Source organism: Petaurus breviceps, unplaced genomic scaffold (genome assembly GCF_028583685.1).
Source record: "Petaurus breviceps papuanus isolate PSGF00001 unplaced genomic scaffold, PetGlider_PUasm1.0 37, whole genome shotgun sequence".
In the NCBI taxonomy this organism is placed as follows: Eukaryota; Metazoa; Chordata; class Mammalia; order Diprotodontia; family Petauridae; genus Petaurus; species Petaurus breviceps.
In genome coordinates, this window is record NW_027186296.1 from 3465120 (window position 1) to 3480048 (window position 14929).

General features: G+C 34.7%; 1 protein-coding gene across 1 annotated transcript in view; it reads left to right on the forward strand.

Moving 5' to 3' along the window:
- AQR (aquarius intron-binding spliceosomal factor) overlaps positions 1-14929 on the forward strand; it is a 115668-nt gene that overhangs the window by 86016 nt on the left and 14723 nt on the right. Inside the window, exons 26-31 of the mRNA XM_069097646.1 lie at positions 851-1060; positions 1597-1734; positions 5266-5337; positions 7130-7317; positions 8591-8762; positions 12638-12808. Of these exons, the coding sequence (XP_068953747.1) occupies positions 851-1060; positions 1597-1734; positions 5266-5337; positions 7130-7317; positions 8591-8762; positions 12638-12808 (951 nt within the window). The remainder of the gene's footprint in view (positions 1-850; positions 1061-1596; positions 1735-5265; positions 5338-7129; positions 7318-8590; positions 8763-12637; positions 12809-14929) is intronic.

Consider the following 14929-nt stretch of genomic DNA (forward strand, 5'->3'; position numbering starts at 1 on the left):
ACAGGACTGGAGCTCTAGGGAATGGTGGACAGTAGAGACAGAAATTTGGTAGTCATGTGCACAGAGGTGATCATTGAAGCCATTGGGATGGAAGGGCATTGAAAAAGAACAGGACTGCTATTTAAGGCAGGGTTAGGATGAACAGCCAAGCCAGAGAGATGGTCTGAGTGATAAGAGGAAAGCAGAGGAGCAGGCAATACGAGGTAAGCAGGATTCTGCTAGGTCCTAGGGATACTAAGAGAACTTTGTTGTGAGCGCTTTTCATAGAAGAAGAGGAGTGTTATATGCAGTGTGAAATCTCATAGATGGCACAAGGAAGATGGGGACAGGAAAAACAAAAAACTTTGCATTTGGCAGAGGTAGTAATTTTGGAATGATCTGTTTGTTTAGAGTGGTGGGGTCAGAGTCCAGATCACAAGGAGTTGAGGGAGTGAGTGGTGAGAAAGTGGAGGAAACAAATGGAGACCATTCTTTTCTGGGTGTTGCCTTGCTTAATATTGACTAAATTATTACACAAAATTTGTTTTCTCCTTAAATAATAAGTACACTTCACATAAAAGGACTAGAACAGTCATTGTTAAATTTAAGACTATTGAAATTATGTCTTTTTCTTTTAGAACCCTATTTTATTTTCATCTTTTATTTTATGGCTAGGTACCTCAAAAGCTAGAATTGTTCTAGGCCTTTGTAGACTTTTATGATCGTTGGAACCCCACTCTGTAACTCTCCCTTCCTTATTTTCTTGACCCTCCATTCTGCTTCGCCTCTTCTCTTTTGATAATTGTTTTTTGAAAATGCATAATAGTCTACTATTTGATTGAGTGATATATGAATCCTCTGTTTCCTACAGGTAATGTCTCGATGGGAAGAGTACATTAGTAAAGTAAAAAGCAAAAGTAATAAGGTGCCTGATGTTGAAGAAATCTCCAACTTCTTCCCCTTTCACAAATATTTTGCAAATGCCCCTCAGCCCATTTTCAAAAGCAAGTCCTATGAAGAAGATATGGAAATTGCTGAAGGGTGCTTCAGACACATTAAGAAAATCTTCACTCAACTTGAGGTGAGGCTTCCCAAGTTTACTAGCTTATTTTTTTAAAAAGTTTTTTGTTGTTGATTATAAAATAGCTTTAGAATTGTCAAGAGGTGGAAGGATGGATTGCTTCCTGTGGTTGAAATGGTTGGGAATATGCTGTTGTTTTCAGGGCAATATTAATCAAGAAATGAAATAAAAATTAAAATTGAATGATATACTTTATTCACAATTTGCATCTGAGTTTTTTCAGAGCAGAATCCATCTTTCCTCATAATCTTTTCCCCTCTTACTTTGCATTTGCCCTTCCTCGTAAATGTTCCATAAATAGAAACACTTAGTGTATTCTGCAGCTTAAAAATCCAGTTCCATATTGTACTGGAAACTGTTTCATGCCCAATGTGGTATTGTGTAGCCTATGATTCAGTGGTCATGATTTCAGGATGGCATCATGAGACTGAATATTGTTTTCAGGTCTTTCTCAAATGTTGATCAGAGAGAGTATAGAGGAAGCAGAATGTTGAAGTGTTGTGCCTATTTTTCTCAAAGACCTCTTTCTTTTATAGGAATTCAGAGCATTTGAACTACTACGCAGTGGACTAGACAGGTCTAAATACCTTTTGGTGAAGGAGGCTAAAATCATAGCCATGACCTGTACTCATGCTGCCTTGAAACGACACGACTTGGTGGAATTGGGTTTCAAGGTAGATATTTATTTTGGATAAAAAATAATTAATTTAATTTAGGAATTAACTTTTTCAATTTTCACTTTGGGGTTTTTTTTTTTTTGCTACGATGATGATGATGATGGTGATGATGATGATGGCCTCATACTTTGGGAATTTAATTTTCTAATCTCTTGTTGCAGTTCACATTTAGAACTATTTTCATTGATCCCTTTGAAAGTGTTTGCTAAATGTTAAGCTTATATTATTAGTGAACACTGAATCTAGTCTATTTAAGTCTAGTTATCTGTAATATTTATTAACCAAGAAATGTTATGCTCTGATGTATATAAACTTTGAGAGACATAATTTCTGAGCAACTAGTCATTTTATTAATTATGGCTAGCTAGTAATAAAAGGATGACCATCCTAAACCAAAGACCCCTCATGGAACCCACTGAATGCATACATGCCCTTGAAAGAGTGGGTGTTCCTGAGGGTAGAAATCAACTCTGATCGGTTAATAAGTAATAGGAAGGAATGAATATTATAATGACAGGTGGGTTTATTTTCTGGAGGGCCCGGGGGATATAACTGTGATCACTCAGTCTTAGAGAGATTTATCTCTTCCCAGTCTAGGACATTTCAGGCAAAAGGGGGAATCCATTTCTGCTCAGATCTGTTTGACTAAAATAAAATGGGCCAGAATGAACCAATCCTCTTAGACTAGAATTTCTTTACCTTTTGATCAGATCTGAGTTTTTCCAGTTGGGTATGTCATACCCAATATTTCACCACATTATTAACCTTGTCCTTCAAAGGCTGTCTGAATAGCCTACAGAAATTGATTTCTGAATGAGGAAATAGAAGAGGAAAACCTTAGTTCTATTTCAATAATTGCTTATTGATATAGGAAAAATAATCATTTCTCTCATTCCCCTGTTTGATTTTATTGAGAGACACAGTCTCCTCAGTGAATCACTAACTAACAGTGAAATCACTTCATCAATGGTTTTTAACTATGGGACTTAAGATAGGAAACAGTGTGAGGGGAGAAAAGGGAGGGAGATTGATTGACTCATTGACAAGAAGAAACCAGGCAGATCCCTCTGGTAAGCAAACCTTAAAGATAAAATGTAGATAGACAAAAAGCAAATAGTAAAAAAATAAAATTGCCAGTTTCATAGAAGTCACATCTCATATTGCCATGTTGTTCTCTAGAAACATCTCATGTAGCCTTCTGGTCTGGGTATGGTCTCAGAGCAGTTTCCAGCTGACTGACTTCTCTGGTTCAGTTCACTTGTAGACATCTCCTTCTGTGCCAAAAATTCTCTTACAAAATTGATCTTAACATAATTTTAAATTTCCATTGCCTATTACTATTGTCAAATAGTGACAGCTCAAACCCTGCGTCTCTTATTAGAAAATCATATTTGGAACCTTTTAGACCAAAGAACTTAGATTTTTAGATTAGCCAGTTGTCACGTTGATGTATCCAAGAAAGCTTAACTACAAACCAAAAAAACGTAGAAAATTCTGAACCCAATTTTTATACTTGGTTATTGTTCAGTACTAGGCCATTTGATAGATTTTAGCACTTGTTTTGATGCATTTCTTGTCACCTGATATAACCAAATAACTCTTAAAAACTTCTTTGCCAGAAGTAATAGCTGTGAAAATAACATTGGAATATGGGTTCCATATATCAGATATCAGTCTGCTTGTATTGTTGACACATTCATGTCAAGTTCTTGTGTAATCATTCGGTAAATATTGAGTTTGAGTGGGAAGGTGCCTTCAGCCATATACCGTAAGTTGATGAATTACAGTGATTTAATCATGTGATAAAGACATAAGATTTGAGACACCAGTTAGTCTCTTAGTCTGTGCATGACTCATCTATAACCCTACCCTAATGATTTAGTAGAAAGTTGGTATTTTTGGACTGTATTTGAAGCCCTATAATTTACTCTATGGTTTTATACAAATTCATAATTCTCTGCATTTGAGCATCTACATCTATAAAATAGGCTGTGTATAGCTTTATAATTAATGTTTCTAGGTTTTCTGCAAAGCAGTTGACAGTTAATGGAGATAACTTTAAAATGATTTAAACTTTGTGGAAGATAAATTCAAGATTAAGCCATAATTATTATCATCTCATAGGAAAGATTCTGTACCTCTTAGTTTGGATAACTAAGATAAATTAAGTGATAAACTTATTAATCTTGGCAAAAGTACTTCAACATTTGTCATTTTTTTTGGTGTGGGTACTTCCTCCACCAATGAAGATTGCAATCCCTCCATTACTTAGTAGATAGTGAGCTGCTGTGGCCAAAAAGTTGTTACCATCTTCTCATCTTAGTAATTAGTCCCTCTCTATTAGATCTGTATCCAAAAGCATCAGTATTATCTATGTGTTTTAGGTTTTTTGTTTTGTTGATATTTTATTTAGCTACAATCTTGTTTACTTTTTTACCAGAGATTGTGTATGGTTGTCCTTAAGATTTTCAAAACTTTAACGCTGGCCACCTCTATTATATTCCTTATTCAGTATCTATGTTTTATGAGCAGAGAAAGTGAGAGTTTTATCTCACCTAACCTCAGCAGTGTGAAACATTTAGCCTGAAGGACTGAAGAGTTCTTTTAAGACTAGAAATTCTCAAAATCTTTCAATTATTCTTGGAGCAACTGCCAGATTTTCCTTTTCCATATTTCTACTTTGAATTTAAGCACTTGTGCATAAGGAACAGAATTCTTAAATATGTTTTAGCTCTTCCACTTATGATATAAAGACTTTATTATCAGGAACTAGTCCCTCCTCTTTTAAGCCACCTACCACCATACTATGCAAAGTCAGCATATCATGATTTAACTGGAGACCAAAAGATTAAACATCAGTTAATTAATTGTTTTTAGTTTCATCTACCAATTTTCCAAGCTGTTAGAGAGGGACCATATCAATAAAAAGTATTTTATCTGGTACCTAAGTTTTAACTGTCAGTGGGAGTAGCCTTAAAAAAAAGGAATATGCTTCTATAAATACCTTAGTTCCAAACAGTGACATTAGAATCTCAGAGTTGGAACTCAGATGTCATAATTTTGTTCAGCTTTATGTTTAACTATTTGTTCAGGTGATATAAGATCCCAGCTCTTACATAGTCATCTAACGTTTGCTTAAAGACTATTTAGAGATTAAGGTGAATAGAAAAGTAAATGGTAATTTCTTCATCTTATTCCTTGTACCCTGAGGAATCTGCCCATAAAGATTAGATACATATGTAGTTGCAAATTGATTTTTGTTAGTCCAGGGTTTTTAAGAGCTTGATGTGGGAACATTAGTGGTTATTACTGATATCAGAGAGATGCTATATTTAGTAAAGATGTCAGATCTTAGAGTTGAATCCTTGAAGAGATACTCTGATGTTTCCCAAAATCAAAACATTGAAAAGGAACATTGCCAAGCAAGAACCACATTTGCTATTTAAATGTTCTGTTTTCCTAAAATGATTGCTCTTCTGATTTTTTTATGATTTTCTTACTGATAAGCTTTTTTACCTCTCTTCTCAGTATGACAACATCTTGATGGAAGAGTCTGCTCAGATTCTGGAGATAGAAACCTTTATACCCCTTCTTTTACAGGTAATTCAACTGTGAAATAAGAAACAAAGTACTTTGAGATTTTGGTGGGGGAGTTATCAGTAATAAAGCAACTGCACAGTAGTTTATGGTACTAATTGCCACAATTATATATTCTTGGTTTTGTTCATCCTTTCCAATATTCTGTAATAAGTTTGTAAACTTCCTTTTATACATTCAGTGATTACTCTGTAGTTCTGCTGCTTAGGGGGTATTTAGTTCCACTTAAAAATTCATATTTTATCTGTGCAAAGTATTTTGAAAAGACATGGTAACTGTAATAAAGAAAATTACACTGTTATGTGCTTTGGAGAGTAGACAAGCTATTTTTAATTCTTTCCTTTCATCAAAGTTATTTCTAGAATTGTTTTTGAAGTTGCAGATTATATTGCCTTTTTTTATTTCATGAGTCCTAAGCCAAGTGCTGAAATACAAGTGTTTCCTACTGTGCATTAATTTTTAACAGCCCTTTAGAATTGAAGTTTTGAAAAGAAAATTCGGAATTCCAAATCTATTAATACAAACTCAAGACCCCAATCCATTCTCTTTCAGTAGTTAACTTTTAATCAATTGCTTGGAACCTAGGACATAGTTTAGCCTGATATGCATGTTTGTTAAATCCCAGACAAGCCCAAAATTACATGACCAAGAACTCTTTTGGTCCAGACCTGTGATTTCATTGGTATAGGAAACTACTCGTGTTAGTGAATCACCTGGGGTTTTCTGAGGCTAAATGACTTGTCCCAGATAACACAACTAGTATCTTTCAGGGACAGATTTTAAGCCTAGGTCGCTTTTTCCAAGGCCTGCTCTCTATCCACTGTTTCACATTCCCCCTCAGCCTAGAACTATATGGATTGAAAAACTCACACCCCATAATTATACTATCAAACTTAGGTATAGAAGGCCTTTCCACTTCTCTTGCACTGAATTGATTATGTACAAAATGTAAAAATAGGCAAAATTTCCCTTTGACATTTACCCTTGTTCTTTCTTTTTGTGCTCCACACTCAGATCTGCCCTACTCCTTGAAGTATATTCCATGCATCACAGTTACTGCCTTATCCAAACTGCTATTCCTTAAGTCTCCTAAATATTTAAAAGAAAGAATATAATTTCAGCTAACTCACTTAACTTTTATATTTTACATTTAACAACAGGATGTATACACTAATCTAAATGCATTAGTGGAATTTCAACCAGCATAGTAGTAAAGTGAAGGATTCAGGCAGAAAGCACAGCTAGGGGTTTATGCTCTGGAGCTGCCTGTGGTACAAGACCCAAAAGCTAAATTCAAAGGCATAGAAGTAGCAGGTAGATAGAATGTCATGTATTGAGAATAGCAAATAGACTAGTTGGGCTACAGTAGAGAGTAGTGTGAGATCAGTCTGGAAAGATTAATTGAAGATAGATTATGCAAACTTTAAAATCCCAAACTATTTACATTTTTTGCCATGTATCTTGATGCCATTGTGATGTTGTCTTTAAATAACCCTTGTAAATATCGTATTGATGACTGATTCTCTTCTTTTTCAACATTTATATTCAGTGTTAGAAAATATAGCCATTTTATTAATTGGGTCACCCTTTGTAACAGGACCCCAAAGTAATGTACTAGATGGATGTGTTGAAGGTTGCCATATTTGTATATCATTGGGTTTTGTGCTGATCTAAAGGCAAAAGAAATGGGGTTAGAAATTTCAGGTGTATAATAAAATTGCCTTAAGTGTATTTGTAAAAATAAAAATCTCTTTTCATTTCAGTTATGGCATTATCATTTGTTTTACATTTTTAGAACCCACAGGATGGCTTCAGCAGACTTAAACGATGGATTATGATTGGTGACCATCATCAGTTGCCTCCAGTCATTAAGAATATGGCCTTTCAGAAGTATTCTAATATGGAACAATCACTCTTTACTCGCTTTGTTAGAGTGGGAGTTCCCACTGTGGACCTTGATGCTCAAGGACGAGCCCGGGCAAGGTAAATGAAAAAGAGGAAGGAAAAATGGTTTATCTGTTTACTGAATCTTCCATTCTGAGTCTGCCTTTTTGTTTTAGTTAAAATGGGAGACTTTTTAAACTAAGGAAGTGATTGGCATAAAGTCAACAGCAAAGTACATGACCAGAAGATACACTATAAAGTTAGGTTCTGATGGTTCTAATCTTCCCCCACAAGGTTCTAATATTAGTACAGATTAGGAGGTTTACTGTATGATAGCATTTGCTAAATTCCTGTCCATTTTCCCTTATTTTTAACTTGAACTTTTTTTCTTTGGCTAAAGGTTGACTGTCAGAAAAATCACCCAGGGTTATCACCTATGTTTTGGGGACATGGGTTGGCCAAAATAGATTCTGTGTCCTTATCTGCTGACGTTTCTTTGAGTGACTGAGAGAGCCTGTTATCCCTTTCCTTTCTCTGAAGTTAATTTTCTCTTTTGTAACAGTGCTAATTTTCTTATAGGACATGATATCAGACCAAATTGAACATTTAAGAATTCCTTTTTCATTCTTTAAAAATAGTTTCAGTGTTACCTTGTCAAACTCTGACCTTTTTAAAATAGCATTTTGTTTTAAATTCATGCTTTACTCATGGTAGGCCCTTTAGTAATTTTTGAATTCATTCCACAAACATTTCTTCAGCACCTCTTATGTGCTATGCAGCAAATGGCTTACTCAGTGGAAACCAACTTTTTTAGATAGTATAATGGAGACTTTGCATTTTTCACTTGTTTAAGTTTAGTAGTTTACTAATTTCTTTTAAAAATAAATGTGACCCCCCCTCCAAATCCCTCTACAAACAAATGTTGTGTAAAGGTCACATAATTGTAAATTCATATCAGTATCTAATGCAAAAGTTAGCAAACAGGGATCACCTGCCTACTGTGTATGGTACCTGGGCTGTTTAGTATTTAGCATACTGCAGTGTGCATTCGCCAGCCAGCAAAAACAGCCCTACCATAATGGAGGAAAGCCTACTGGATACCACCCAGAAATTGACACATTAATGTTTTTCTGCTGGTGACTCATTGAACCTAGGGATGCCGGGGCCGCTCTAATCCCATGGGCCTGGCCGTGTCCTTAGGTGAAGGGGACAACCAGAACTAGGAAAGAATTATTCTTAAGATGAATATGGGCAAAATGGATAGGATGAATGTCAAAACCAACCTAGTCTTTGAAAAATTCTTCTGAGGTAAATTTGAAAGGAATTTAAGTCAATAATCTTTGTTTTGTTGGGATTTTTTTTTTTTTGAAAGCTTGTGCAATCTGTACAACTGGCGTTACAAGAATCTGGGAAACTTGCCTCATGTGCAGCTCATGCCAGAGTTCAGAACAGCAAATGCTGGACTGCTCTATGACTTCCAGCTCATTAATGTGGAAGATTTCCATGGAGTAGGCGAGTCTGAACCTAATCCTTACTTTTACCAGGTAAGAAAGATGATTCAGTATCATGAAATCATACTTGTATTTCTTACTTACTAGGCTTTATCAGTTTGTAAATTAGTGGGGACCAGAGTTAGGTGATTCTGAAATTACGAGAGAGAGAGAGAGAGAGAGTGTGTGTGTGTGTGTGTGTGTGTGTGTGTGTGTGTGTGTGTGTACACACACACACTCTAGTATACTATACAAATATACAGGTATGCATATATATGTATTATAAAATACATAGATATATGTATAAGACATACATATATGTGTGATATATATGTGATATGTATATGTGTGTGTGGAGAGAAGAGAAGGTAGGATGTAATATGATATAGTGTCTAGATTTCTGGACTTGGAGTAAGGAAGATGTCAGGTCATGTCTCACCTATGGCAATTGCTGAACCATGGGCAAGTCACTTAAATTCTTTGAGCCTGTTTTTAATCATCCACAAAATGGGGATAATACTCATTGGAATTCCTATTTTGTGGGATTTTTGATGACCTCAAATGAAATAATATATGGGAAACCTTTTGTAGGCTTTAAAGCACAATGTAAACTTTGAATATTTTCTCTCTGTGTCTGTTTTTCACATAAGTATATATTTCTGATACAGAAGGTAGGAAGTATTAAAGAGTAGTAAATTGTAAGGAAAAAACACTTGGGATTGAGAATTTCTTTCTGTGTCATACTAAACTCACACACACACATACACACAGCTATATAAATCCAAAGTTCATGAATAGGTTTTCTCATTTTATTTTAGTTGATTGGCTCTTAGAATAAGTAGAAAATTTAATTTGCACTTTAAGATCCTGAAAAAACATATACTGTAAATATTAAGTAATATCTTTTTAATGCAAATGTACCAGAATTTATACATCTAAATGAATCTTGTTCTTCAGAGTAGTCTTCTCTGGATACTATATGGTTGTTTAATAATATTGTAACTATGTAAATACTTTTGGAATTTCACTTTTTGGATCGTCTTTAGGGCCAGTTTGTGACCCACAAGAGAAAAAAATTTTTCTCATTATTTGACAGTCACACCTCATTTTTGCCCCAAAGCAATATTAGTCCAGCATGATCACATACCTGATTCATCAGACAGACTTGGTTCCAAGTGACTTTGGGCTGATTCAAAAATTCAGATGAGCCCTCAGAGGTTGAAAATTTACCCACAAACCAAAGATTTGCTAAGATATTTAAATGTACTACAGACTTTGAAGACAGCTCCAGAAGAGAAGTTCTAGGAATGTTGGTTAATAGTAGCAGCGGTACTGGAATAAGTACATACACACTTATATTAAAGTGACTGCCTTGAATGGGGTAGCATTCATTCAAATACTTATGTTTGTGAATGTTTGCTTTTCCAAAAATCATTGCATTGTAGTCAGACATTCTATGTAAATTTGTAACTAAGTAAACATTGAATTAGAATACCTGTCTTTCAAGAAAGAACTAAAGATGTAGCTCTTTTTGAGTTTCCATTTTGTCAGTTGTACCGAAATGTGAAAATCTTACAAATAGGATTTAAATATGAGCATTAATTACTCTGGCTATTTTCCATATCAATATCCAGCTTGTTCTTTTTCCATTTGGAGTGTCTTAATTTTTTTTAGCTTAGATTCATGCGTACATGTATGTTTATCAGTTTTATGAAAAATTGAAAGGAAGACTTACACAGAGGGATACCTTCTTCATAGGATGCCTTCATGTCCACATATGTGCTTTTCATGCCTAAATTATAAGGATATGGAAAACTAGAATGACAGAGAGCCATATATAGTAATTCTTCAAGAATTAAGACCAGAATACTTTTTTCTGAAGTTTCTATCATTTTTCCTTCTTTCTTCCATGGTATCACATCCAGCTTATCTTTCTTCATGGCTTAATACTACCTCCATGTTTTCATGAATACTGGTTGGTTTGTTTTTTAACTTTTTTCCTTCTTTCATGAAGCTTTATGTTTTAATCTGTATTGAACTGGATGATAGATATGATAGTAACTACCTAATGGTCCTAGCAGCGCTAATTAACAGAGAGACTACTACTATAATATTATATTGTATTGTGAGTTGTTGCAGATAATTCAGAGTACACAGTGTATTAGCTTTTGCTTGTAGTCTTTTCCCAACCAAACTTTTGACCAGAGTTTCTAATTAGCTGTTGGCTTATATAGCAATAAGTCTACCTTTTCAAGCATCTGGCAAAGATAGTAGCTAACATTTTACCATGTAAGCCAAGAGTAAATAATTTAAAAGCAAACAAAAAGAAAATAAGGCAAAAAGAGGAGCATGAAAAAAACCTATGTGATTTTCCCTTGAAAAAATTAATGAGTACCACCAAAATCTGTTTACATCTAAGTCTTACACTGGGATTTCTTGTCTTCACAACTTTAGATAAAAATATTTTACCATACCCATAGTAACAATGTAATATAATATTATAGTATTAGTCTCTCTATTAATTAGTGTGTTACTAGGACCATTAGGTAGTTATTATCATATCTTTCTTTTAATATTACCCACACAAACTCTTTTGAAAATGCAAAGTGCCATACTTGGTTCCATTCAGCAAATATTATTAAGTGACTACTGTATGTAAGAAATAATATTAAATGTTGATGATAATGTGAGTACCCTCTATAATCATGAAAATCATACTCCATATGCTGAGTCTTTTAATATCATGGATAATGACATTAGTACATGTGCTATCCATCTCTCATCCCTTCTGCTACATGACTGGCCTGCCTTTTCTGGTCAAAAATGCCCTTGGTTATATCCTTTACACCATTTGTTGCTTACAGATCGTTAGCAGTTTATTTTGGCTTACTTTTATCTACCATAATGTCCGTATGTTTTAATTTAGCAGGGGTATGGCTAGAATATATAAGGCAATATTGAAGGAGCTAGAGATACTTATGACTATCCAAAGGTCTGTTATGAGCAGAGTGATTGACCTTGTATTCAGTTTCCTTCCCCAAAGTCTGAACTCTTAAGAGTGGTGGTAGAGGCAAAAGGAAGAATTATAGAGGGTCAGAATTTGAGGTGAAGTATGGAAAAACTTTTTACCAATTTGAGTTGTTCAAAAATAGAGGAACTACTATTTGGGTTTTTTGTTTGTCAGAAACGATAAGAAAGATTATTTAAGGAGCAAAGGTTTTTTTGAAAAGCTAATCAAATGTTCTGTAGTCAAAATCAGAGTAAATACATACTAAAGCAGAAAGACTCAATGCAACACTTTCTTCCTACAAATTAGTGACTCCAGGTACATAGTAATAAACTACATATATGCTAGTATTGTTGGCATAGTTTTCACAGTAAGGAGCTACTATTTGTATCCCTGACACTTAACACGGTGCATTGCAAATAGTAAGTATGTATTAAATGCTATTCATTCATTCATTCATCCTTTCAACCTGACTTTTTTTTGGAGGTTCTTCAAGCAGAGGCTAAATGATCTTTTGCTGGGGATGCTGTAGTGGACATCTCAGACCATTTATGTTTTGGACTAAATAATTTCTTTGAGAATACAAAATAATGGAATGAGTGCTAGATTTGATGTCAGGGGACTAGGATTAGAATGCTAGCTCTGTTCCTTACTTTCTATGTGAATTTTGCCATATCACATAGCATCTCTAGGCCTTGGTTCTTCGTCATCTTCAATGAAGAGTTGGACTGCATGAATATATGATTCAGTCCTTTGAGTAGAGTTATTCCTCAGTTTCACAAAAGGCTTCACTGGCCAGTTGATTAATTCTTACTTCTTAAGATCTGTTGAGCATTCATTCTATATGTAATTAGTCCGTTCTTCCAAAAAGTTTAAAAATAAGAAAGAAACTAACTCATGACTGGATTTGTTTGCTTTGCAGAACCTTGGGGAGGCAGAATATGTAGTGGCACTTTTTATGTACATGTGCCTACTTGGTTATCCTGCAGATAAGATCAGTATTCTAACAACATATAATGGACAGAAGCATCTCATTCGAGATATAATTAATCAGCGTTGTGGGAGCAACCCATTGATTGGAAGGCCAAATAAGGTAATATTCCATTAAGAAAATAAGAATTCTGTCTTGTCATGTTGGGGAAATTTGTATATATGTGGAATAGATGAAAGGAATGCTCAGAATTGTCACAACTAAGAATGAATTAATATTGTTCCAGTTGGTTTCCTTTGCATTCTTTTTCTCTCCTTGATCTTATTAGTGAGTAAAAGGGATTTACACATATTACTGATTTGTGAACACCTCTTTCTTCCCAATTTTCTCACCCCAGAGAAGGAACAATTGAATCTTTTCACATTCCTCTTTTGTATATTACTGAATTGAAGTTTTATTTGGGAGGATGTCAGAAACACTGATTTCTTATACTTTACAACTGGTGATGACCCGAATTTATATATTCATCTGATTTGCAGGAAAATTCTCAAATTCTGTACTTTTTGCGCAAGTGTTTTTGACTTCTAAGAATAAGACTGATTTCCTAATAAGATGTTTGGTGGCATGGTTACCTTTGAACCATTTTATTTAATTTACTGTTTCATGGGATAGGATGAGTTAGCACTAGCTAATTATGATGCTCCCTGACTTCTAGATAAGGGCTGTGTAGGTTGAAGGAAAAAGGAATCCAGAAATACAGTATAATTGAAGAGTTAATCTGACATGATGAGGATTTAAGGATTGTATTTAGCAAATAAACTATGTAGCTGTTTACATTTTCCTTTTTAAAATTTAATGTTTTATTTTTTTCCGAATTACAGATTTAAACAATTTTTAACATTCATTTAAAAAAATTTTTGAGTTTCAAATTCTTGACGTTCCCCCTCATTAAGATTAAGGCAAGCAGTTTGTTACAGGTTACACACCTGCAGTCATGTAAAACATATTTCCATGTAAAAGGAAGAAACAGGAAAATAAAGAAAAACTATGTTTTGGTCTGCATTCAAACTCCATTAGTTCTTTCTTTGGAGATGGATAGTATTTTTCATTACAAGTCCTTCAGAATTGTCTTGGATCATTGTATTGCTAAGAAGAGCTAAGTCATTCACAGTTGATCATAATACAGTGTTGTTGTTTCTGTATACAATGTTCTTCTTGTTCTGCTCATTTTACTTTGCATCAGTTCATGTAAGTTTTTCTAGATTTTTCTTTTCTTTTTCTTTTTTCAAATGCTTTTGTTAACTCCTGATTTATATCATTCATTTCCGCCAGATTTTGAGTTACAAATTTTCTCCCCATTTTTCCCCTACCCACCGCCCCAAAATAGCAGTTCCATAGGATATCCCCTCCTCCAATCTGCTCTCTCCCATATTTTCTCCCATACTCCTTTCAACTTTTCCGGTGGATCTCTATGCCCCATTGCCTGTATATCTTATTTCCCAACTACATGTAAAATAGTGTTAATAATAGTGTGTGTGTATATATATATATATATGTATGTATTTGAATATTTGATTTTAAAACTTTGAATTCCAGATTCATTCCCTTCCTCCCTTGTCACCCACCCTTACTGGGAAGATAAGCAGTTCAGTATAGGTTGTACATGTGTGGCTAATGCTAAACAATAGCATAGTATATATATTGTAAAAGACTGACTATATTTGCCTCTCTCCTATCCCACCTCCCACTTGTTCTATTCTCTGCTTTGATCTAGTCTCTTTTCAAAAGTGAGTGCTTCCAACTACCCTCCCCCCCAGCCTGCCCTCCCTTTCATCATCCCCCCTCTCATCCTCTTCCCCCCCTACTCTCCTGGAGAGTGAGATACCCTATTTAGTGTGTATTTCATTCCCTCCTCAAGCCAAATTCAATGGGAATAAGGTTGACCCATTCCCTTTTGCCTTCCTATTCTTCCCCTCCATTGTAACCATTTTCCCTTGCCTCTTCTATATGAGATAGTTTACCCCATTCTGTCTCTCCCCGTCTCCTCTCATTATATTCCTCTCTCACCTCTTAATTTCGCCTTTTAAGTATCATCCCTTCCTGTTAAATTGGTCCTGTGCCCTCTATCTGTATATATCTGTAAATATATATATATATATACACATTCACATATGTATTCATATGCCCATATATCCTCATTTATAGACATATATATGTGTATGTGTATATATATATGTATATATATATATATATACACATATATTTCTAGTCCCTTCAACTACT